At 39.5% G+C, this 20,498-nt stretch overlaps 3 protein-coding genes across 12 annotated transcripts in view; 2 read left to right on the top strand and 1 right to left on the bottom strand.

Annotated features, from left to right (window-relative positions):
* Positions 1-1,609, top strand: part of mybpc1 (myosin binding protein C1) — a 34,087-nt gene extending 32,478 nt beyond the window's left edge. For all 7 annotated transcript variants that reach the window (XM_067581657.1, XM_067581656.1, XM_067581660.1 and 4 more), the window contains one exon: positions 742-1,609. In XM_067581657.1, the coding sequence (XP_067437758.1) occupies positions 742-839 (98 nt within the window). In that variant the 3' untranslated portion in view covers positions 840-1,609. The remainder of the gene's footprint in view (positions 1-741) is intronic.
* Positions 1,610-4,008: 2,399 nt separating this feature from the next.
* Positions 4,009-14,840, top strand: chpt1 (choline phosphotransferase 1). The gene is made up of 8 exons (XM_067581667.1): positions 4,009-4,459; positions 7,557-7,704; positions 7,805-7,946; positions 8,037-8,121; positions 8,585-8,716; positions 8,798-8,956; positions 9,104-9,229; positions 13,115-14,840. Exons 1-8 carry the CDS (start codon positions 4,220-4,222, stop codon positions 13,229-13,231), a joined length of 1,149 nt encoding a protein of 382 aa, XP_067437768.1. The 5' UTR covers positions 4,009-4,219; the 3' UTR covers positions 13,232-14,840.
* A 770-nt stretch (positions 14,841-15,610) lies between these two features.
* Positions 15,611-20,498, bottom strand: part of gnptab (N-acetylglucosamine-1-phosphate transferase subunits alpha and beta) — a 28,415-nt gene continuing 23,527 nt past the window's right edge. For 3 of the 4 annotated variants that reach the window (XM_067582121.1, XM_067582120.1, XM_067582123.1), the window contains 5 exons: positions 20,405-20,490; positions 20,210-20,308; positions 19,913-20,080; positions 18,308-18,398; positions 15,611-17,249 (listed from right to left, as the gene is read on the bottom strand). In XM_067582121.1, the coding sequence (XP_067438222.1) occupies positions 17,178-17,249; positions 18,308-18,398; positions 19,913-20,080; positions 20,210-20,308; positions 20,405-20,490 (516 nt within the window). In that variant the 3' untranslated portion in view covers positions 15,611-17,177. Of the gene's footprint in view, positions 17,250-18,307; positions 18,399-19,912; positions 20,081-20,209; positions 20,309-20,392; positions 20,491-20,498 lie in introns of those variants that run through there. The other variant, XM_067582122.1, reaches the window with a different exon arrangement.

Raw genomic sequence — 20,498 nt, 5'->3', positions numbered from 1 at the left:
CAAACAGACTCAGGGCCGGCCCTGACCATGTTGGTGCCCCAGGCAAGATTTAAATTGGAGCCCTGAAAAGTGCAACTATAGTTCCTCCAGTCCAATAACTCACACTGAAATGAAATGTAACAATGATACCTCCAGCCCAGACAAATCCTCCCTGTTCTCCGGACAAAAGGCAAGTGGGGGTCAAGGTGCCATTCAATGAGTGTTTGGTAGCTGACCAACCAGTGAGGCTTTGAAAATCAAACCAGATAAAACCCATGTGACTGCGTATTTCCCAAAGCTGTATAAAGGCAAGCATACCTGTCAGTAACTCATTTGGTAACCCCTCCCTTATTTGATGCCCTGGGCGACTGCCTATGTGGCCTATGCCACAGGCTGGCCCTGAACAGAATAATTGAAAAAGAGAATAATCATTAGTTGCTGCCCTACAGCTAAGCAAGTTTCGAGTACAGACTTACTATTTAGCACATAATTAGTATGTAGTATTGAACTGGGACACACTGTTTGATTTACAAACTGAATGTACATTGCATACATGAGCTATTTCTGACCACCTCTCTTCTCTTCTCTTTTCTCACTCCTCATCCAGTGTTGTGAGCTCCTGGCCTCTTCGTTGCATTCTGTTTGTTTTGCTCAATCAGCCTGTTCCTCTTCCTCTTCTTTACCTTTCTGTTCCTCACTCTCCACATTTACATCTGTCCCTCCCGACATCATCATGAGAGTGTCTCTCCTCTTTTCTCCCAGGAGGGTTCACCTTCTACGAACTCCTGCAACGCGGAGTGCCCCTACACCTGATTGACAAGTACATGAACGAGACGAAGATTGTCGAGCAAGAGAAGTAAAATCGGACAGAGTGCAAAGAGGCACTTTAGCTTTGCAGACATCTGCTGCCACTAGTGATCCTCTTCTCTCACCTACTGAGGTCAGCAGCCTGAAGGCGGATGGAGGGATGATGGAGGGATGGAGGGCGAGACGGATGGAAGGGTGTGGGGGAAGGTCTACTGGTCTGTGGTGTGGCATGCTGTGTGCAAGTTTGGAGCTAGTTGCCATAGAGAAAAAAAAAAAAAGCCAGTTCATCTTCTTTGTCACCCTCTTGTGTTTGAAAGACTGTGTCAGCTCAGATGCATGTCGGCAGTGTTTTGGTTCTAGCTTTGATAAGTAGTGTGTAAAAAAAAAGCAAACAAAAAAAAAGCAAAGTACACGTAGCACAAGCAGTGACACACACCTACAGTTTTAACATGTTGATTTTTGTTGGGAGTGCTTGTTGAAGGAGATAATTTATCACAGGGGTCTGACAGAAGGGAAAAGGGAATGTATAAATAGTTTGGTGTTTGTATGGAGTCATATGGCAAGAAAAATGAAAAATACACCGGAGTAATGTTGGATAAATGAATGTGTTGACCCTTCTATGATAATTCACATTAATATTTGTTCATTTCATGTTTTCCCTCTGGATAAGTGAGAAAATGTAGAGGTTTGTTTACACATTGCATGACACATTATGCTTTTTTGGATTCAAATCCGACTTGAGGCTTGATTGAGGCTCAGTCATGTGCGCATGCCTTTACCTTTGTAATTATGACCCATGGATTACAATAAAAAATAAATAAAATTCTGCTGTTTCTTGTTATGAATGCTCTTTTAGTGTTTGCCTATTTATTTAAAAAAGAGTTTATGCTTACACTTGCCAAAGACTCATTCTTGGGGGATCTGACAGATTAACTAAATCTAAATTAATAATAATAATAAATAACTTAAATTTAAAATGTATGCTTAATTGGTGTAATTTTGTGCACTGGTTCCCAAATAGCTTTTTGTAATTTCAAGAGTTCCTCTCTACATGTCCTTCATAATGGACTGACACAAGTGTGGGAGATGTTGGCATGAAAAATGTTCATCTTTGGACTAAACTCACTGTGCCCACCAATAATTGGCAATAGTGGCGATATTTAAATGTCTGTAATATTGCATTCAACTCCACTTGATTTATCATGCATGCAGGGGCGTAGTTACAAATGTTGAAAAAAAAATCCTACTGGCATTTTAACTGCAGGCCCATATTCATCTCCATCTTTTACTGATAAGTATGCATGGAGGGACTAACTGACTGCTAAAACCTCAAGACAACTGCTCTCATTGATAGGACATAACTAATGATTAAACAAATGTTATTGTATTTATACAGCATATTTACATTTACATTTAAAGTATGTCCAGTATAAATATATAGTGAGGACACTGAAGTATATATTTCTTGTGGGAGCTGAAAGGAGTTTACATTTCGCAATTAAATATTTACACATTCTGGGTATTTTATTGGCTGGTTCCTGTACTTTTAGACCCAGTATATTTAAATTTGACTACTTCTAGGCTAATAAATAGGCTAATTTTAAAAAAGGGTTCAATCAGGTTCCAGGCAGAGTGGAGAGTTTTTCAGCAGCATTTACACTTTTATGAAAATTTACAGAAAATATACTAGTTAACTTAATGGAATGAACTAAGATAAATAAAATTTGCAAAATGAAATAACACATGAAAAATCTAAATTTAGACCAATGACCTTTTTCTTAAAACTCCCGCTGCAGGCCCGGACATAAACTGTCAAACTACATTTTGTGAGTTAAATTACTTCTTCTATCTAGATTGAAAGCACTTCTGTATATTAAGATTCAACCTAATATAACACTACAAACCAGGATGGAGTGACATTCAAACATGTATAATGTATAATGTATATTACTCAAGTACTGAAGTACAATTTTGAGGTTCTTGTACTTTACTTGAATATTTCCAATTGATGCTAGTTTTTACTTCCACGCCGCTAAAAATTGAGAGGGAAATATTATACTTTCTAATCCACTACATTTATTTGACAGCTGTAGTTACTTTTCAGATTAAGAATTACATTAAATAATATATGATGAGCTTATAAATTACAAAAATAAGTTAAAGATTAAACATGTAGTTTAATAGTTCCCAAACATTTTTTGGCTCATAACTCCTGTGTGTATTTGTGGCTCCTTGTCGTGTTAGCAGTTCCACCAAATAATAATTGTTTGTGGTCCAAAGAGGTAAAACTTTCAAAAATGCAAAGTTTAGAGGAAACTGAAAAATCAGTCAAACTTTGTGTGGCAGACCTTTTTTTTTCTTTCCTACACCAGCCTGGTTTAATAGATCAGTCACAGGGGCTAATTTTCTGCAAATGATTCTTTTACTTGTGATACATTGAATTTAGCTGATAATACTTGTGTACTTTTACTTACGTAGTATTTTAAATGCAGGAATTTTACTTGTATTTTTATAGTGTGGTATTTCTACTTTCACTCAAAGGACCAGTGTGTAGAATTTAGTGGCATCTAACAGAATAGACTTGGCAGAAATGGAATATAATATTCATAAGTATGTTTTAATTGGTGTATAATCACCTTAAAATAAGAATTGTTGTGTTTTCGTTACCTTAGAATGAGTCCTTTATATCTACAGAGGGAGCAGGTCCTCTTCCATGGAGGCTGCCATGTTGTGCTGCCATGTTCCTACAGTAGCCCAGAACGGACAAACCAAACACTGGCTCTAGAGAGGGCCTTGCGTGGCCACCGAAGGTTCTCCTGCACACTCTCTATGTAGATATAAAGGGCTCATTCTATGGTAACAAAAAACACAATCATTCTTATTTTCAGGTGATTATACACTAATTAAAACATACTTATGAATATTATATTCCATTTCTGCCAATTTGGTTCAGCTAGATGACACTAAATTCTGCACACTGCACCTTTAAATTGTTTAATTACTAGTTATGTTAATTTGAGAAGGACCTATTTTTTCTTTTTTTTTTTTTAATCATTATTTATGTATTTATATTTCAGTTTTATTACTTTCTGTCATTTTTGTATATGTTTTTTAATGTTTGTTTGTGTGTGTTTTCTCTTTACTTTAAAAAGGAAAAAAAAACACATTATAATTTAAACTTCCCGGTAGACACAGGCATATTATTCCCTTCCGGATCCTCGCTTCCTGCCGAGACGCAACTCAATCAGAAACGTACAGACGTCTCATGGTTCCGCTGTGGAAATGGCCTAGTCTGGTCCGGTACGGTCACCTCGCTATAAATGCCAAATGAGCTGCTATTTGTCGGAGTCGGCCGAGAGAAGATAGCCCTGTCTGAGCCGCTACCTAGGACTTTGAGTAGGTAATTTGAGGAGTGACGAGGCAGAAAAAAACAATGCCACATTTCCTGTGGCCGGAGCCGCTGTCACCGGCACAACTCAAGCGGCTGGAGGAGCATAAATACAACGCGTCCGGTCGATCCCTGTTCGAGCCTCCGTGCCAAATCTACTGGAACTGGCTCGTCCAGAAAATACCGACATGGATCGCACCAAACACCCTGACTATTGTCGGATTGGTGGTCAATATCCTCACCACCGTGGTCCTTGTGTATTATTGTCCCACAGCAACAGAGGAGGTGAGTAAAGCGACCTTGGCCAAAGTTTTTGTCTCCCAAATTACGCATTGGAAAAAAAAAACGCGAAACCTCCTTTCAAACATTGCGCAATTTAGCCACAAAGTGTCCAATGACAAACTTAAAATGTACTAAAAGTCATTATTGAAGATAATGTTTGAATCAGAAGAGCCTAAATGTTAATACGACATACATTTGAGCCTCAAGGCAGCTCTTATTTACATTTATTTACACTTCAACTTAGTGTTGGGCAACATATCGATATGATATCAATATGAGACTAAATTAGGGCCCGACTGATACTGGACTTTTGGGGCTGATATTAAAGAGTAAAAAAAATCCAATATCAATATATCAGACAATAAACTTAGAGCCTATATTCAGAATATATACATAAACACACATTTTTTTGCAATGATCCCTCAAATGTGGTTATAAAACACTTGTGACAAACATATGTAATGGAGGGCAGGATATTTTACACTTTCAGAATAAACTTTCTTGTAGAAAATGTCATCAGTGTACTGAAGCAGTAAACGTCACTGGGAATTTAATAATTATAACTAATTATAAATTTAAAAAAACATAGAAAACACGTATATATTAAACTTGAATTGAGAAAAAGGATCAAATATACATATAATGCTGCCTGTACAACTTTAAAAATATCGGGGCGTATCAGACAACATATACACTGATACAAATGGCTAATAATATCAGCTGACCAATATATCAGTCGAGCTCTAGACTGGATGTCGTTGTATGTCATTGGTGTTGTCTTTTCCTGGTTTTAAGGGCTGCGTTACATTTAAGTTATGCAATTTTCTGAACTTATCAGACTGTCGTAGCTGTTGTATTATTTGCCTTTAACCACTTAGTCATTATATCCGCATTACTAATGATTGATTATCAAATTGTGTAAATATTTTGTGAAAGCACCAATGGTCATCCCAACAGTACGGACGTGATATCTATATCGAGGTATTGGCTAAAAACATTGCGATATTTGATTTTGTCCATATCGCCCAGCCCTACTACAACTATATCAATAGGGTCACAGTGCGTAATGTATGGCAGTGTAAGTGAAGCCGAATCTAAAACTGTCAGTTGATTCAGGAAACATCTTATACCTCAAGCTGTTTCCTTTATAACACCTCATACAAGCTTGCACGCAAGATTTTTAATCTAATATCTCTGATAATGCTTTCCCCAGCAGGAGATCTGTATCTGGAATAAAGACAACCATCACGTGGTGTGTCTCTGTCTTCTACGGTCTTGGAAAGTTGACAGCTTTGACGTGTTGTTGTCCGCTCATGCTCATGTGACGCTCAGTGTTTGTTGACGGCAATTTGGAGGAAAATGCTGCTGTTGTTGTTTGTTGTTGTTCAGACCAACATTATAGAGGAGGTTAACTGTTTAGCCACACTGTTGGGCTAATAGAATAAGCAAAATCTAATGGACAAGTGCAGATGTACCACTAAAAACAAATTGCTATTCAGATTATGCCCCATCACATTTACTCTAAGTATAATAATAGGTCTTGCGACAGACAGCTGAACTGACAGTTAACCTTTGCTCCACTTAACTTAGGTCCTTCAGTTCACTGTAGAGCAGTGGCCCTGATAGAAAATACATAGGTGTGTGTGTGTGTGTGTGTTTTATCAGATTTCCAACTTTGTCCTGTTCAGCCATGAGAAGCTTGCAACTGACTCAAAGTCTACAGTTGATGCAACATGCTGCGTACTGTCAAATTCCACAAGTGCAAAGGCATTTGAGTTTTTCCCCTATTATGATTCAGTACTGACCAAGAAAAACCTGGCCCACGTCCACTCTTCTTCATGGACTGAAATGGATAAAAGCCTTAATGCCTGTGCAAACAAGGACATATTAGAGGAATTCATATTAACCCTTGACACAGTTCAGAGTCCCCCCCCTATAGTGATATGTGTGATAACCTTTTTTAGGGAGCAACCAAAACAAGTGGACTCTGTCCTCACCAGTCCGTGAGGCGTTTAAGACGCGGACTTTGAAGCAAACAGCAAAGTCTCTGAATATTCAGGACAGCATGGGATTCTTGATCTCTCCAGAAACACAGACTATCTTTGTCCCTTCTCTCTCTTTTCTCTCACACATTCACAAACATATGCACACACACACACACACATTGTAGTGGTGAACACTCAGTTTTTGGCTGGCTGCGGTGTCCAGATGGTCCATAACCTCCAGCCTAGTAAGAGGAACGGACCCGCTCAAGTCGGCAGGAGGCTTTTCTTCACTGTATTTACAATACATACAAACAAAGATACAGCATATGCAGCACTGGATGCATATGGTGCTGTGTTTATGTGGTTCAATGGTAAAATATACATCCCGAACACAACATCTGTTACAGATCACCCAATTATCTGTGAATAAAAAGCTGCATTATAACTCACAAGTTGCTGTTTTTTTGGAGGTACTGGTTTAAGATCAGCCACAATCATTAAATTTATGACAAGTCCTATTTGGAATTGCACGTTCTTCCTTTCCCTTGAGGGTTAATGCTTTATTTTATGTGTATAATTTTTTGATGTTAGTAGAGAGTCAGTCTTTGTTTCAGGTGAGGAAGCCTACGTCAACTATCGAACACTGCATGTCATATACTATATGTAAAGAGAGACTTTCTTTCTTTTTTTTTCAAGATATCAATTCAGACACATCTGAAATATCTGCATATGGTAGAATGTAGGGCTGCAACTAACGATTCTTTTCATTATCGATTAATCTAGAAAATGTCAAAACTTGTGACTTAAACTCTGTTATAATTCCCCTGAGTCAAAGGAGACTTCTTCAAATGTCCCAACCAACTGTCCAAAACCCAAAGATACCCAGTTTACTATCATGTATAACAAAGTAAAGTATTAAATCATCATATTTGAGAAGATGAAACCAGCAAATGTTTGGTATTATTCCTTTTAAAAATGACTAAAACGATTATTAGATTATCAAAATACATGTAAAAGTGTAACTGGCTTCACCAGAACACAAGGGTGAGGCATTTATTGTGAGCAGGGACCTTTAAATAAAAATCCCTCTCTTTCTCTCCCTTCCTCCCCTCCAGGGTCCGGCATGGGCCTTCATCCTGAGCGCTTTGGGCCTGTTTGTCTACCAGTCTCTGGACGCTATCGATGGGAAACAGGCCCGGAGGACCAACAGCAGCTCAGCCCTGGGGGAGCTCTTCGACCACGGCTGTGACGCTGTCTCCACAGGTGCCGTACTGCTCAGAGGACAATTAAAAATAACGACTCTGGGAGGAACTCTGTCATTTTTTTTTAAACTAGATATTCATTATTTCTTGTCTTTCTGCAGTGTTTGTTGCGGTGGGAACATGCGTTTCATGTGGAATAGGAAGATACCCGAACTGGATGTTCTTCTGCGGTTTCATCGGGATGTTTATGTTCTTCTGCGCCCACTGGCAGACCTACGTGTCTGGGACGCTCCGCTTCGGCCTGTGAGTCACATTCAGTAGCGTTCTGCTCTTTTTTTTCCCGCTCAATTGTCTCTTTAATTAACTCTCTGTTTCCTGTTACTTACTGTGCAGGGTTGATGTCACAGAAGTGCAGGTTGCCATCATGGTCATGTATTTGATGTCAGCTTTCGGAGGTGTGAGCCTCTGGCAAACCACGGTAACTGAGAATCTATTTTGTACAGTCACATGTACACATGCGTAAATACTGTACACACACAGGGACACTTACATTTCACCTTTAATATATAGTGAAACATTTTTGCACCTTTTGTTAGTTGTACACCAAATAAATCATCAAAATCAATTCCTAGTTTTTAGTCTTCCTTCTAGTCTTTTAAATAGAATTTGTGTTTTACTTTTACTCTGTGCTGCCTTTGGAGGCTTGACTTAACATCACATGAGAGAAGTGAGAAGGTAAATATGGGTAGCTAACGCCATGGCAACAGGTCATCTACCGGACATGATCTAGCTCAAAAAGCTGATGATGTCTCCCGCATTGTTTTTTTTTTTGTTTTTTTTGCTTCGCCCTTCCATCACGCTCGGCATGCCTGCAGCTTTCACATAAGCACCTTTCTTCTTTCTATAAGGAGAGCACTTTTGACCCTCACGTGTTTCCGTAGTTGCCCATAATTGGACTGAAGATGTACTTCTTCCCCATCGTGGGCATCATCGGGGGCGCCCTCTACTCCTGCCAAAACTACTTTCATGTCATTTTGAATGGAGGTGTTGGCAAAAACGGCTCCACCGTGGCGGTAAGACCTTTTTAATGTCACTTGTATAAAGCAGATAAATGTGCTGTGATTGTGCGTCTAATAAACAGTCCTGCTTTTTAGGACACCAGTGTGCTGAGTCCTGGTTTGCACATCGGCCTCATCCTCACCTTGGCCTTCATCATTTTCAAGAAGTCGTCCAGTCAGCTGTTTGAGAATCACCCCTGTCTGTACCTGCTCGCGTTCGGCATGGTCATCGCCAAGATCTCCAACAAACTGGTGGTATGTTTGACTTCTCTTGCATTCATATTTAACGTTGTATTACATTTTACTGTTGCCTTTATTTGAACCCAGTTTCAGGCTCGACATGTTGACACAGAATATATTAAATCTGTGTTTTCTTGACCTCATGTGTATCCCTTTTGTTAGATTGCGCACATGACCAAGAGTGAGTTACACCTCCCAGACACAGCCTTTATAGGCCCCGGCCTCCTCTTCCTCAACCAGTACTTCAACAGCTTCATTGACGAGCACATAGTTCTCTGGATCGCCATGGTGAGTTTTGGACACGCGCACACTTCCTTGTTTTTTAATCATATTTGTCACACATTTGCTTCTGAACTGGCTATTATTGATTTAAGCTACAGTAACACCTTTGACCGCTAATCACCACTCAACATACTAAGTGTAACCATCTAATTCAGCTACTGTTGAACCCTGCTATTAATTCTACTTTTACGAAGTTTGTACATTTTCAGTGTGTGTTGACATTGTCAGAAAGGTGATAATTCTACTTTATGTTTATTATTGAGGTCATAGTGGGTGGTGGTGGTGGCGTATTGGAGTGCATTATATTGAAAGGTGTGCCTAATATTTTGCCCATTGCATGTATCTTAATGAGGTGGACTAAATATTAGAAACACTTACACAAATTTTGCCATTTTTTGCCTAAAAAAAATGACTAAAACATGCTGATGAATTTTCTGTTGTTTGACATTCATCATTGTAGCTCTAAATACAAGTGATTGATATTTAACCACCACATTATATACAGCTTTTTTAGAGATTATACTGTTCAGTTTAGCTGTTAAGTGATGGAAATATAGACCAGATTTGCATTCAGTGCTGCCCAAAAATATAAAAAAGGTGATGTCCTTCAGTAGTAAAATGTTCAATCAGGCACTTAAACACTGAAAGTAAACATTTAAATACATATATGATGGTGGAAAAATCTCTTCATGGTGGCTGTAGTATTATAACCTGTACATCACTGCTTTCTAACTGGTTGCACCCATGACACATGATACACAAACAGAAGCCAACGTGTCTTTAAGGCTGGCACAAGTTTTGCACAGAAAATCGTCGTTCAACCAGAAAAACCGACCGAACAATTCTCACAATTAATGTGTTTCCATGAAGAGCCATAAATAACAACTTAATTAATCAGGTGTGACATAGAGCACCAGCACCAACCTGCAGGGCATGTGGGCCTTGATGACTAACAAGAAAAACACAGTAACTCTTCTCTTCAATCTCTTCTGTTATGTTAACACATGAGCAGAGTTGTTTTCAGCCCAGTCCGCGAGACTCTGAGCCCTGCTGGTTTTCACTTCAGCCGTCTAATCAGACTCATTACAGCTGCAGTTCAAGGTGCACTCGGTTTCTTTTAGACCGTTGAAATTACCGAGATAACCCTTCCTTTGCCGTCTGTGACACGTGTTATCTCTCCTGGCTAAGCCAGGGTTGCTAATGCTGGTCTGATACTGCTCTCTTTTTTGATATGAGAGGATGAATATGGGTTTCCATATAAAAAGTAGTACTATCTTCTTGGTTGTACTGGAAACCAACAGTAAGACTGAGAACTACGAATATGTTGAGTCAGAAAAGACAACTAGCATTTATTTTAACCCTCTGGAACCAAGTGTAGCATCAGCACTATGCTAGACCATGTTCTACAAACCATTAGATAACTTCTATCAACAAGCCTTTTTTTGTCTGAACTGTGAGATTCTCAGCTTTTATAGGCACCTTGAACGGTACCTTTACGACCATCAGGGCCAATTTACAGTGCGTGCAATCACGTGATACGGGAACAGAAACTTCACAGGCTTCACTCTAGTCACCGTGTGCTCTCACTACACAAAAAGTATCAACAGATAAGAATGTCTATTTTCCAATGATATGATAACACTTTGATATATACTCTCAGATGTGATATTAGTCAAAATATAAAGACAGCACCAAAATGTACATATTCTCACATTGTCTGCTAAAAAAACACCCAAGACAATATGCAAATAAATGGCTGTAACTCACTGAAGAAAAGGTGGATTTGCACCAAATTTCACATGGAGCCCCAAAACACCTTCACATTTTTTGTCAAATATGGTACACTCACGCAAAGGTAATGCATGATGGTGACTTTACACTGCACCAGAGAGAAAGGGCAGGTTCCCTTGAATCATATGATGTTTAACACTTGATACTCAATGAAAGAATAAGCTCAGAATTGGCAAAAATATAAAACCTTGTCCAGGCGCTTCTTTGTCTGTGTAGGTTTTACAGAGTGAAACTGAGAGCATAAGAATTTATAGCTGCTCTAAAACGCTGTGCACACCCCACGGTGTTCAGTTATTGATGCCGATTAGACTTCTGCTCAGGCGGCGCTTTGTTGGGTATGACACTTTATTTAATCCGTATTTAGTCATACAGTCTCAGTGAGATTAAGATCTCTTTTCTGATAGAGTTCTGAGAACAGGAAACATTCATAAGACAAAAACACAGTCAGCAAAGAGAAACAATGCAACCACACAGTAAACAAGGAAATAATAAAAGTTTGAGGGCACTTTGCAGTTCATTCCAGTTAAATGGTGCATAGTACCTGAAACCAGTTCTGCCAACATTAGAGCGAACATGAGGGATATCTAAGGTTAAGTAATTACTGTCACAGCTCTCTTAACATGAGTTGTTAAGTCAGTCAAGCGTGATTTGTGCACACCCACGCAGTCTAATCAGGTACATGACTGGAACCACCTGTGTGGGTGAGCCAAAGGGCCTAAATGATATCCACCTACAGCTTAAAGGGACCTTGTAGGGTTTTATTGTAAACAAACAAAAGTTATGTTTACATTAAGTGTTACTCACCAAAACTCATTATGTGTATCCTTGAAGTCTTGAAGTGTAAAATGAATTTCCTTCCTCATAAAACATTTGTAAACCCAGTTTTTTTAAGTATTTTAAATCCTCCATTTTTAAAATCCATGTTCAACAGCTTGCAGTCTTCTTCTTCATGGCCTTTGTTGGCGCATTGCTGCGTTTCCTGGCACATTACTGTCACCTGTAAATCAGTGGAATAGTGCGAAACCATTGTGCCCCCAAGTACCCACTCATAAAAAACTGCTCCATATTAATACGATACTGGAGGTCAGAAAGTCCACAGCATACCTTTTAAACTCAGAGATATGGCATTAAATAGCTTTAGTCATATTAAAATTACTGCCATTATCTATTTAGTGCTTTCACTGCTTTCCCTTTATATGTAGGAAACGCAGGTGGCGGATACTGAGAGATTAACTACAGTTGAAATGAATTAGTGGATTCATTAATGAAACCTGAAACATTCAACTATTGCAGGTTAATTAGTTATGTTGGTCACCAGGTTATTTTCATGGAGGACATTTTGATACGTTATAACACCAAGAGTCCAGCTATTGTGCATGCTGGCTCACTGTTGCACTGGGATGCATGAATTAAAGGTATAATATGTAACTTTTCCATATTGAAATGTCTAAAAACAACTAGACCAATGTTATATATTTTGTTGAGTTTTATCCCAAATGTTTCCAACAATTTTCAAACCAAGAGAAATCCGTAATTTAAATAAGGGTAACAGTCCTTTTCATTTGGTCGCCTGTCAATGGTGTCATACCCCCTTTGCATGTGTTTAAGCGTTGTGGTTGTCGCTGTTAGAAACTGTCATAAATGGACTTTAAAGCCAGTTTGAAGCCACGTTTTTAGATCTCGGTCGTTTTTAACTATATCTTTTAACCAGATGAAGGAACAGTAAAGAAATGCTACTTCAGGATGTCATCAAACTCCGTCTTTTGTTATTGTTTTGACTGAGGGACCCCTAGTGGCAGAAAACTACATATTGTGTGTTTAAACTGAGCCATCCTTAATGTTATTAGTAACACTTGTGCTTTTCCTATTATGAAATAGAAAAATCTATTGAAAATAATGAGAATTTCATAAAAGTCTAATGCTTCTTGTATGGTGCTCTACATGGATTTATAGTGTTAATATTTATTTATACCAACAGTTTTACTTTTGCTGCTCTCAACTGACTGTTATGTATAGCTACTCCTTCCTTATTGGTTAATTAAATATCACCATTAATGCACCTACATTATTTTTTAAATCCACCCTCTGATTCTTCTTCAGGTCCTCTCTCTTCTGGATCTGACACGCTACTGTACGGGCGTGTGCCTCCAGATTGCCTCCCACCTGCGCATCCAAGTCTTCAGCATCACGCCGCCGAGCAACGCCCACCGCGACTGACGGCTTGCCCGGCGGGAGGAGGGGGCGGAGGGAGAGTCAGACCTCTCCCCGCTCCTGAAAGCAGACAACGATGAACATGAGGAAAGACCCTCGACCCCGAGCCACTGCAGCCTTGACAAAGTGACCACTTCTGATTAAAACTGCCTCTACCACCGTATGGAGGTCACGAGACGGAAAAACAACTCAACACTACAAACCAAAAAGTAGCAATAGTGGAAACTTACACAAAAACCAGAGTTTCCCCTGAATTCCTCATTGGCTGTTGAAGCCAATCAAATTAAAAACAGCATGTTGTCAGAATATAAAATTTTAGATTTTTACATCACTTCCTGCTTATTCATCTCAAATACCAAAATGTTTTTTTCAGTAGGTATTTTGTAGTTTGTGTAAATATCAAAGCATTTTATCTGCTATATATGAACAGATATGTGTCAAAGGTACGATTGTCATGTATTAAACACACATAAATATACAATAATAATAACTGCTCGATAAATAGTTGATAGTTGCTTCTTCAATGAGATAAATCTCTTTGATATATGCCCAAACTAAACAGAGTACCTATTGAAATTCCTCCTAATCATCTGCTTTTTTATTTATTCAATGAATGTGACTGAATGTGACTGAATCTGACGTGAATCAGGGCTGGAAAATACAGAATCAAAACGACAAAAATAACCTTTAAAACCTCAAATAATTTCCAATGAACTTTGTAATGTGGACCGGCAGGTTGTCAGCGAGCTACGTGAAGGGTTGACGGTCTGTGTTAATGCTGAAAATAGCGACGGCTCTTTTTGGTAGGCTTCATAAAACGCCACTCCAGTTTTCTAAACATTTTTATTCCATACTACTCATCTCGTTCCATAGTCCTGAAAACTAAGACCAGCTCACCTGTGGCCTTCAGAGCGCCGTCGACTGATGAAGCATTAACACACGACTTGTTCTGCTTTCTCTGTTCTTCTCCCTGAAGGGCTAATTTTTTTTGTGATTGTACAGATTTCAACTGAAGACGCCTTAAATATTTTTGTTGTAATTACTGTTAAACTTGTGAATATTTAAAGCAGCTTTGTACGTTTTTTTTTCCACTAAAGTATCACACTAGATAAAAACAATAGTTATAAAACAGTGCAACTGGAATTTTTTTTTTTTTTTTTTTTTTAACTGTTCACTCATGAAGTTTCTTCACTTATACAAATATACACTCTGTACATGTTAATGATTCATTTGGATCTTAAAATTTTGTTGGATTATCAGTAATTTTGTAATGACTGAATGATATTACGGAACATTTCTGATCCGACTGACTCATTATTCAGGTTCGCTGGGATCAAAAGGGATATTTCTGTGGTGCCGTTGGACTATTTAAGGGTGAATATGTGGTACTCCTTGATTTTATTTGAAAAAATAAGGATTATGGACATTATAAAGCAGAATGTCCTAAGAAAAAAGATGATTTTTGCATAACCCGACGATGGACTTTGAAACTATGCATTGAAATGTACGACCTTGATTTCAAACGCCATGTTGCACTGTTCAATAATACAGTAAAACACCTTTCTACTAACTGATGAGTGGAAAAGATTGTAATAAAGAAAATATTTTTCATGGATTGTGTTGTCATTGTCAGTGGTTGGATTACTGAAATCCTGTGTTCAAAATCTTTCATAAGAACATAAGTATTAATGTAAAAATAACTAAAAGTCACTAGTTAAAGAAGTTATACTATATTGTCAGATTGTAGCTGGTCGAGGTTTGACTAGTTTCAACTACAGTTTGGTAGTTTAGTGCAGTGGTTGCCAACCTGGGGGTCCGGCCCCCTTAAAAGGGTCACAGTACAAATCTGAAGGGTGATGAAATAAATAATGAGGTTAAGTAAGAAGGAAAAAACAACTTCTGCATAACATTTGTATTCAGTTTTTGGACTTTTCTCTTATTTTTGTATTTTTTTGTGAAATGTAGGACAATTTCACCTCTTTGGTTATTAAAATGAAACTCTTAGAAGATTTTTTCTTTGGTGGATCTGGACTTAAGGAACATGACCTTACTTTTTTGTAAGGCTTCAAAAGCAAACCAAAATGTTTGGCTTAATTAAAAAAAAAATGTATTTTATAAGCTTATATGCGATTTATTTATTTATTTATTTATTTATTTATATGTGCAACCTTCATATGAAAAGTAACTATAGCTGTCAGATAAACACAATGGAGTAAAATGTACAATATTTCCCTCTGAAATGCACCGTAGTGGATTAGAAAGAAGCAGAAAATGGAAACACTCAAAGACCGAATACCTCAAAACTCTTAAAACACAGTACTTGAGTAAATGTATTTAGTTAAATTCCACAACTGGTCACCATAAAGACAAAAACACCAAGATGACTGAAGCAAATCACATTTTATTTCAGTCGGAGGAACCACTTAAACTGATGCAATCTGAGAAAATCCAATTTCCAGATTAGTCACTCATCGTCTTCCCTACTTCGCCCACGGACGTCACACATCATATGACTTGGAGGGTAGCAGCAAAACGCTGACGGTATCTACTGTAGTAGTCACTTCCATGTTAGTTTGACATATTAAAAAGAAGTTTGAAAAAACAGACATTCAGAGGAAAAAAATTGGAGCGGTTAACAAGCATTTTGTGAGGCTGCGTTTACTCTCTGTGACATTCAGATCAGATGCATCAGTTGCTTGGCTCACTGTCACAATAATACAATCAAAATAAGTTACAGAACATGCGGAGGGGTCTGAATTTCAGACAGTAGCGAGCCTGTTGAGTCCCACAGGGACATGCATACAGGCGGCTATGAAAGCTGCAGTATCATTACTTAACTCCAACAATCAATTACATTTGTACCACATTAAGAATGATAATTATATAATCTTAAGTCCCATTCATTCTCATTGCAAAACACTAGATGAGGGTGTGATATGTTTGAGTCGACACTTACACGAGGACGTTTAAAAAACAACAACAAGGGAGTCAAAGAGAAACAAAAAAATGTTCAAACGAGCAGGAATGAACAACGAAGGCACTTCAAGTTTTCATGTTTTTAAAGACGACAGCAAACAATTACTTCAATTAATTATTCCTATTCATCCCATTTTGTACTTTTTTACCCCCCTTTTCTTTAAAATGAACCCCCGAGGAGTAAAAGCCAAACAACTAGGGATGCAGATAACGATTTTCTCAATTAATTGATCAATCGTTTCGTCCACAAAATTGTAAAAAAAAAAAAATTCCCATTACAATTTCCCTGCTCCCAAGGTCCCATCTTCAAATGTCTTTTTTTGTATGAACAACAGTCCAAAACCTAAAGATATTCCAATTTACTAACAGAAAAAAAAAACATAAAATGCTCACATTTAAGAAGCTATTACCAGAAAACGATTAATCGCTTATCAGAATAGTTGCAGATTGTGTTCTGTTGATCGACTAATCGTTTTTCCAGCTCTTAACACACAACAGTTGGTGAGTTTTGCAGTAAAACTTGCTTGCTCCTCTGGACATAGAGCTATCAAGTGTCTCACACTTTAACAGCTCGTCAATCAAATCACACGGCGAGGGGCAGGACATGAGAGGGATAGTAACAGTGTGGAGGGAGTGTTTTGTGTTTGTGTTGTGTTAAAAGTCTCGGACGCCCCCAGCGGAAGAGAGGAACACTGGCAGGCTTCTTTCTGGCTGCCGTTCCCTTCTCTGGCGAGGCCCCCCCATCCATCATCCTCCCCCTCCCCTGACAAATGTTTCCTCGCCGTCTCCCATGAGTTTCTATCCTCCCATCTGTGCTGATGCAACACGAACACCGGAGGACTTCAGATTCCTGTTTCCACCCAGTCTGTATCCTCGTCTGTCCTCTCGACCGAGCAGGAGAGAGTGAGGGCGGAGGTTGAAGTGCGAGGAAGGAGAGGACAAGGAGGTCTTGCTCCTCCTCCTCCTCCTCCTCCTTTCACACCCGCTCAGGGTTGTTGTCCCTGTTCACTCTGCGTCTAGGGAACAGCTTTCGCTTTAACAGAATCAGCTGCAGAGAAAGAAAAAAAAAAAAAAAAAGAGAGGAAATGGCATAATTAGAAACTTCACACGGCAAGAAAAAAAAAGAGCTCTGTGCTGCATGTCAGCGAGAGGACGACTGTGATACAGAAGAAGTTTACACTTTGGGTTATCAAGACTTGGTTACCCCAAAAAGACTCCGACACCTAATTCCCCTCAGACCTTCTGTAATCCAAGAAAGCAAAGCAGAGCAGCAGAGTGAAATAACTTCCCTCTGGGGGAGCGAGGACACTTTTGATATGTCAAATCTAAACTGTACAAAGCTGACTCAGATTTCTCTGTCTTAATAACTTGGACAGTAGAGCAGCCAGGCCCAGCTGGTGCCAAAAAAGACATCAAAAGTCGGTTTGTGCACGGCGACGGGGGCACGGGATAAGTCAAACACATTCCACACTGGGAGTACTGGTCCCACCGGGTTGCTGTGGGGGAAATTCTCCTAAGGTCACTGTAACTATTAACCTTTCTTTAGGTTCGCTGAGGAGAAACTGGAAACCTTCGGATTAGACTGCTGCCTCATAAGACCTCAATGTCAAACTTGGGTCATGTAGTGTTTCTTTAACAATTCCTGGCATTTGTTTTAATCCTCCTGCAGAACCAGATCAGTCAGGAAAAGTTTCTTTTACAAATAAGAGCACTATTCTGATTTTTTTTTAATTTTTGGTTTTTGGGCACTCTTCCAACTAGAAATTACAATTTCCTGGCAACAAAGAAGGTTCAAGTAAATCCAAGAACCGTATGATCCAGCTCAACAAAGACAGTCGGGTCTCGCGTTTCACTTTGGATTTCTGGGGGTCTTTCATTTCAGTAAAGTCAGGTCTTGGCTCAGCTGGTCATACTAGCGCGACACATGAGACGGACGCACCTCCGAGTGGAATTTCGGTAGCAAGGGCCCAAATCATAGCTCAAGTGTGAATCATGGAAACGGGAAGTGTATGTCTGAAGTGGGAGTGTATAACCGGTGTGTCTTCATTGAAATGTGTGAAAATAATCTGCGTGTGTGTGTGTGTGTTGTCTGAGGTGGACACTGACCTGTTCGGCGAAGAAGGACATGACGGTGAAGACGACGAGCGTCACGAGGACACAGTGCGTCCAGAACTTCAGCTTGTCCCGGTACACTCGCCTGTGAAAGAAGACATTTCAGTTAGTTATCACTTTTAAATAAAGAAGCAGAACTTATCCTTCGTTACCACGTCCAGCACCGGCAGATATAAATGAAGATGTGAAGAATTTCTTTCCTGATCAGGTGACAGATGATAAAAAAGGGGCGACATGTCGGAGGCGGTATGTCGCCTTGGAGGGACAGGAAGTTTACTGTGACGTAACAAGGAAGCACATAGTATGCAGAGGGCAGCAGGTCAATAGAGTGACAGGGTGACATCACCCGACGCCATCTGCTAGTTACTTTACCAACTTAGAGGCATAAGGAGAGGCGGAGAAGCAGGCGAGGAGACGAGAGGATCAACTGCGTGATGATCTTGTAAGTCTATTAGAGCTAGCGACTGATCTGAAGCCGCTGAGCTAATTTTAAAGTCTCTATGTGAGGCCGGCATTCTCCAGCTGAAAGCCCCCTGAATACTGGAGCAGGATCCCTGACAAAAGGCCTCTAAAGCCGCCCCCCCCCCCCCCGAGGGATTCCCACTTCTCCAACCTGGCAACGCTCGGTCTCATGTGGTGACAGCCACAAATTCTTAATGAGGGCTGATTGGGGGAAAAAAACACAGCTTGAGAAATTACCGGCGCACATTCAACAAAGGCTCAAGGACTCAAGGAGGTTTATTTGTCACATGCACAGAGATACAAAGTAAAACATGCAGTGAAATGAAGGGGATGCTGTTACTGTGCAAGAATATCCAAGAGATCATCAATAAAATCAGTACATAGATAAAATAAGATAAAATAGAATACGTTTTTTGTTAAAGTGAAGTGTGTGTGTGAGTGTGTGTTGAGGGTCCTGATGGCCTCTTCGACTCCTCTTCAGTCTTTCGGTTTTGGCCATGTGACTACAGAGGCGACCGCCTGACCTCAGCAGTCTAAACAGTCCATTATTGGGGTGTCAAGTGTCTCTTGTGATATTTTGGGCTCTCATCCCAGCTCAGGTACAGAGCTGGTACGTGTACTTTTGTGTTACTAGTGTGGCAACTAGTCCTAGACAACTAGACAAAATGAGAAATTTAAAGATGTCACCTTGAACTCTGGCAAATCATGATGGTATATTTTTACTATCTAATAATAAAAACAACACAATGCTAACATTAGCATTCTAGCACGCTCACAATGACAATGCTAACATACTGATGTTTAGGAGGTATGTTTACTATGTTCATCATCTTAGTTAAGCATTTTAGTATGTTAACATTTGCTAATTATCTCCAAGTACAGCTGAGGATGATGGAAATGACAGTTTTTCAGGTGTTTGGTCATATATCGAAAGTACTGGATATATCAAAACTTTGACCTGATGATGGCATTAGATGGAAAGTCATGAAATCACCCAAGTCATTAGGATTTATCCTCTGGAGACCGTGAATGTCTAAAACCACTAAACTAAAAACTAAACTTAGCTAAAAATATTCATATGACCTCTACAACCAATCAACATTGTCTGTACATGCACAGCTGGCCTTCATATCCTACCATTCCTGGAGCTCTTCCATGTGTAAGAACCTGTTGCGATACTCTCTGGGCAGTTCAAACTGGGACGGCAGCGGAAACATGGACTCATAGAAGTCTCTCAGCACAGCTTTGACTGTGGCAGCATCCTTATGGCTGTGGTCAATGTTATCATTCAGACAGATGAACTTCCTGTTGGGGATCGGTGAAAATACAGGTGTTAGTTTACTTCAACAAGGAAAAGATATTACAGATTGGCAAAAAAAAAGAGAAAAACAGTAGAAAAGAGTCTACTGTTATGGTACACAGAGTTCTCCTCACCTGGGATTCTTCCTGATGTCATCTAACTGGCCGACCACATGGGACACATTGGTTCGCACCATCTTGAAAGCTATCTCATCCTCACCCATGATCTCAAACCTGTCCGACAGAAGACATGTAAGCAGTGACAGCAGCAGGGAGGATATCTGAATGTTAATACTTTGTCAGACTGGCTTATAGTACTTGAGGTCTCACTTGTACTTGTTCTGGTCTCTGAAGGCTTTGTGAATGCGTTCAGTGATCGGCTTGCAGTGGAGGACGAGGCCTTTTGTGACGGGAGGCTGTAGAT

Source organism: Thunnus thynnus, chromosome 23 (assembly GCF_963924715.1).
Source record: "Thunnus thynnus chromosome 23, fThuThy2.1, whole genome shotgun sequence".
Classification (NCBI taxonomy): Eukaryota; Metazoa; Chordata; class Actinopteri; order Scombriformes; family Scombridae; genus Thunnus; species Thunnus thynnus.
The sequence above is the reverse complement of the archived record's forward strand: the minus strand, read 5'-3'. Positions and strand labels throughout refer to the sequence as shown.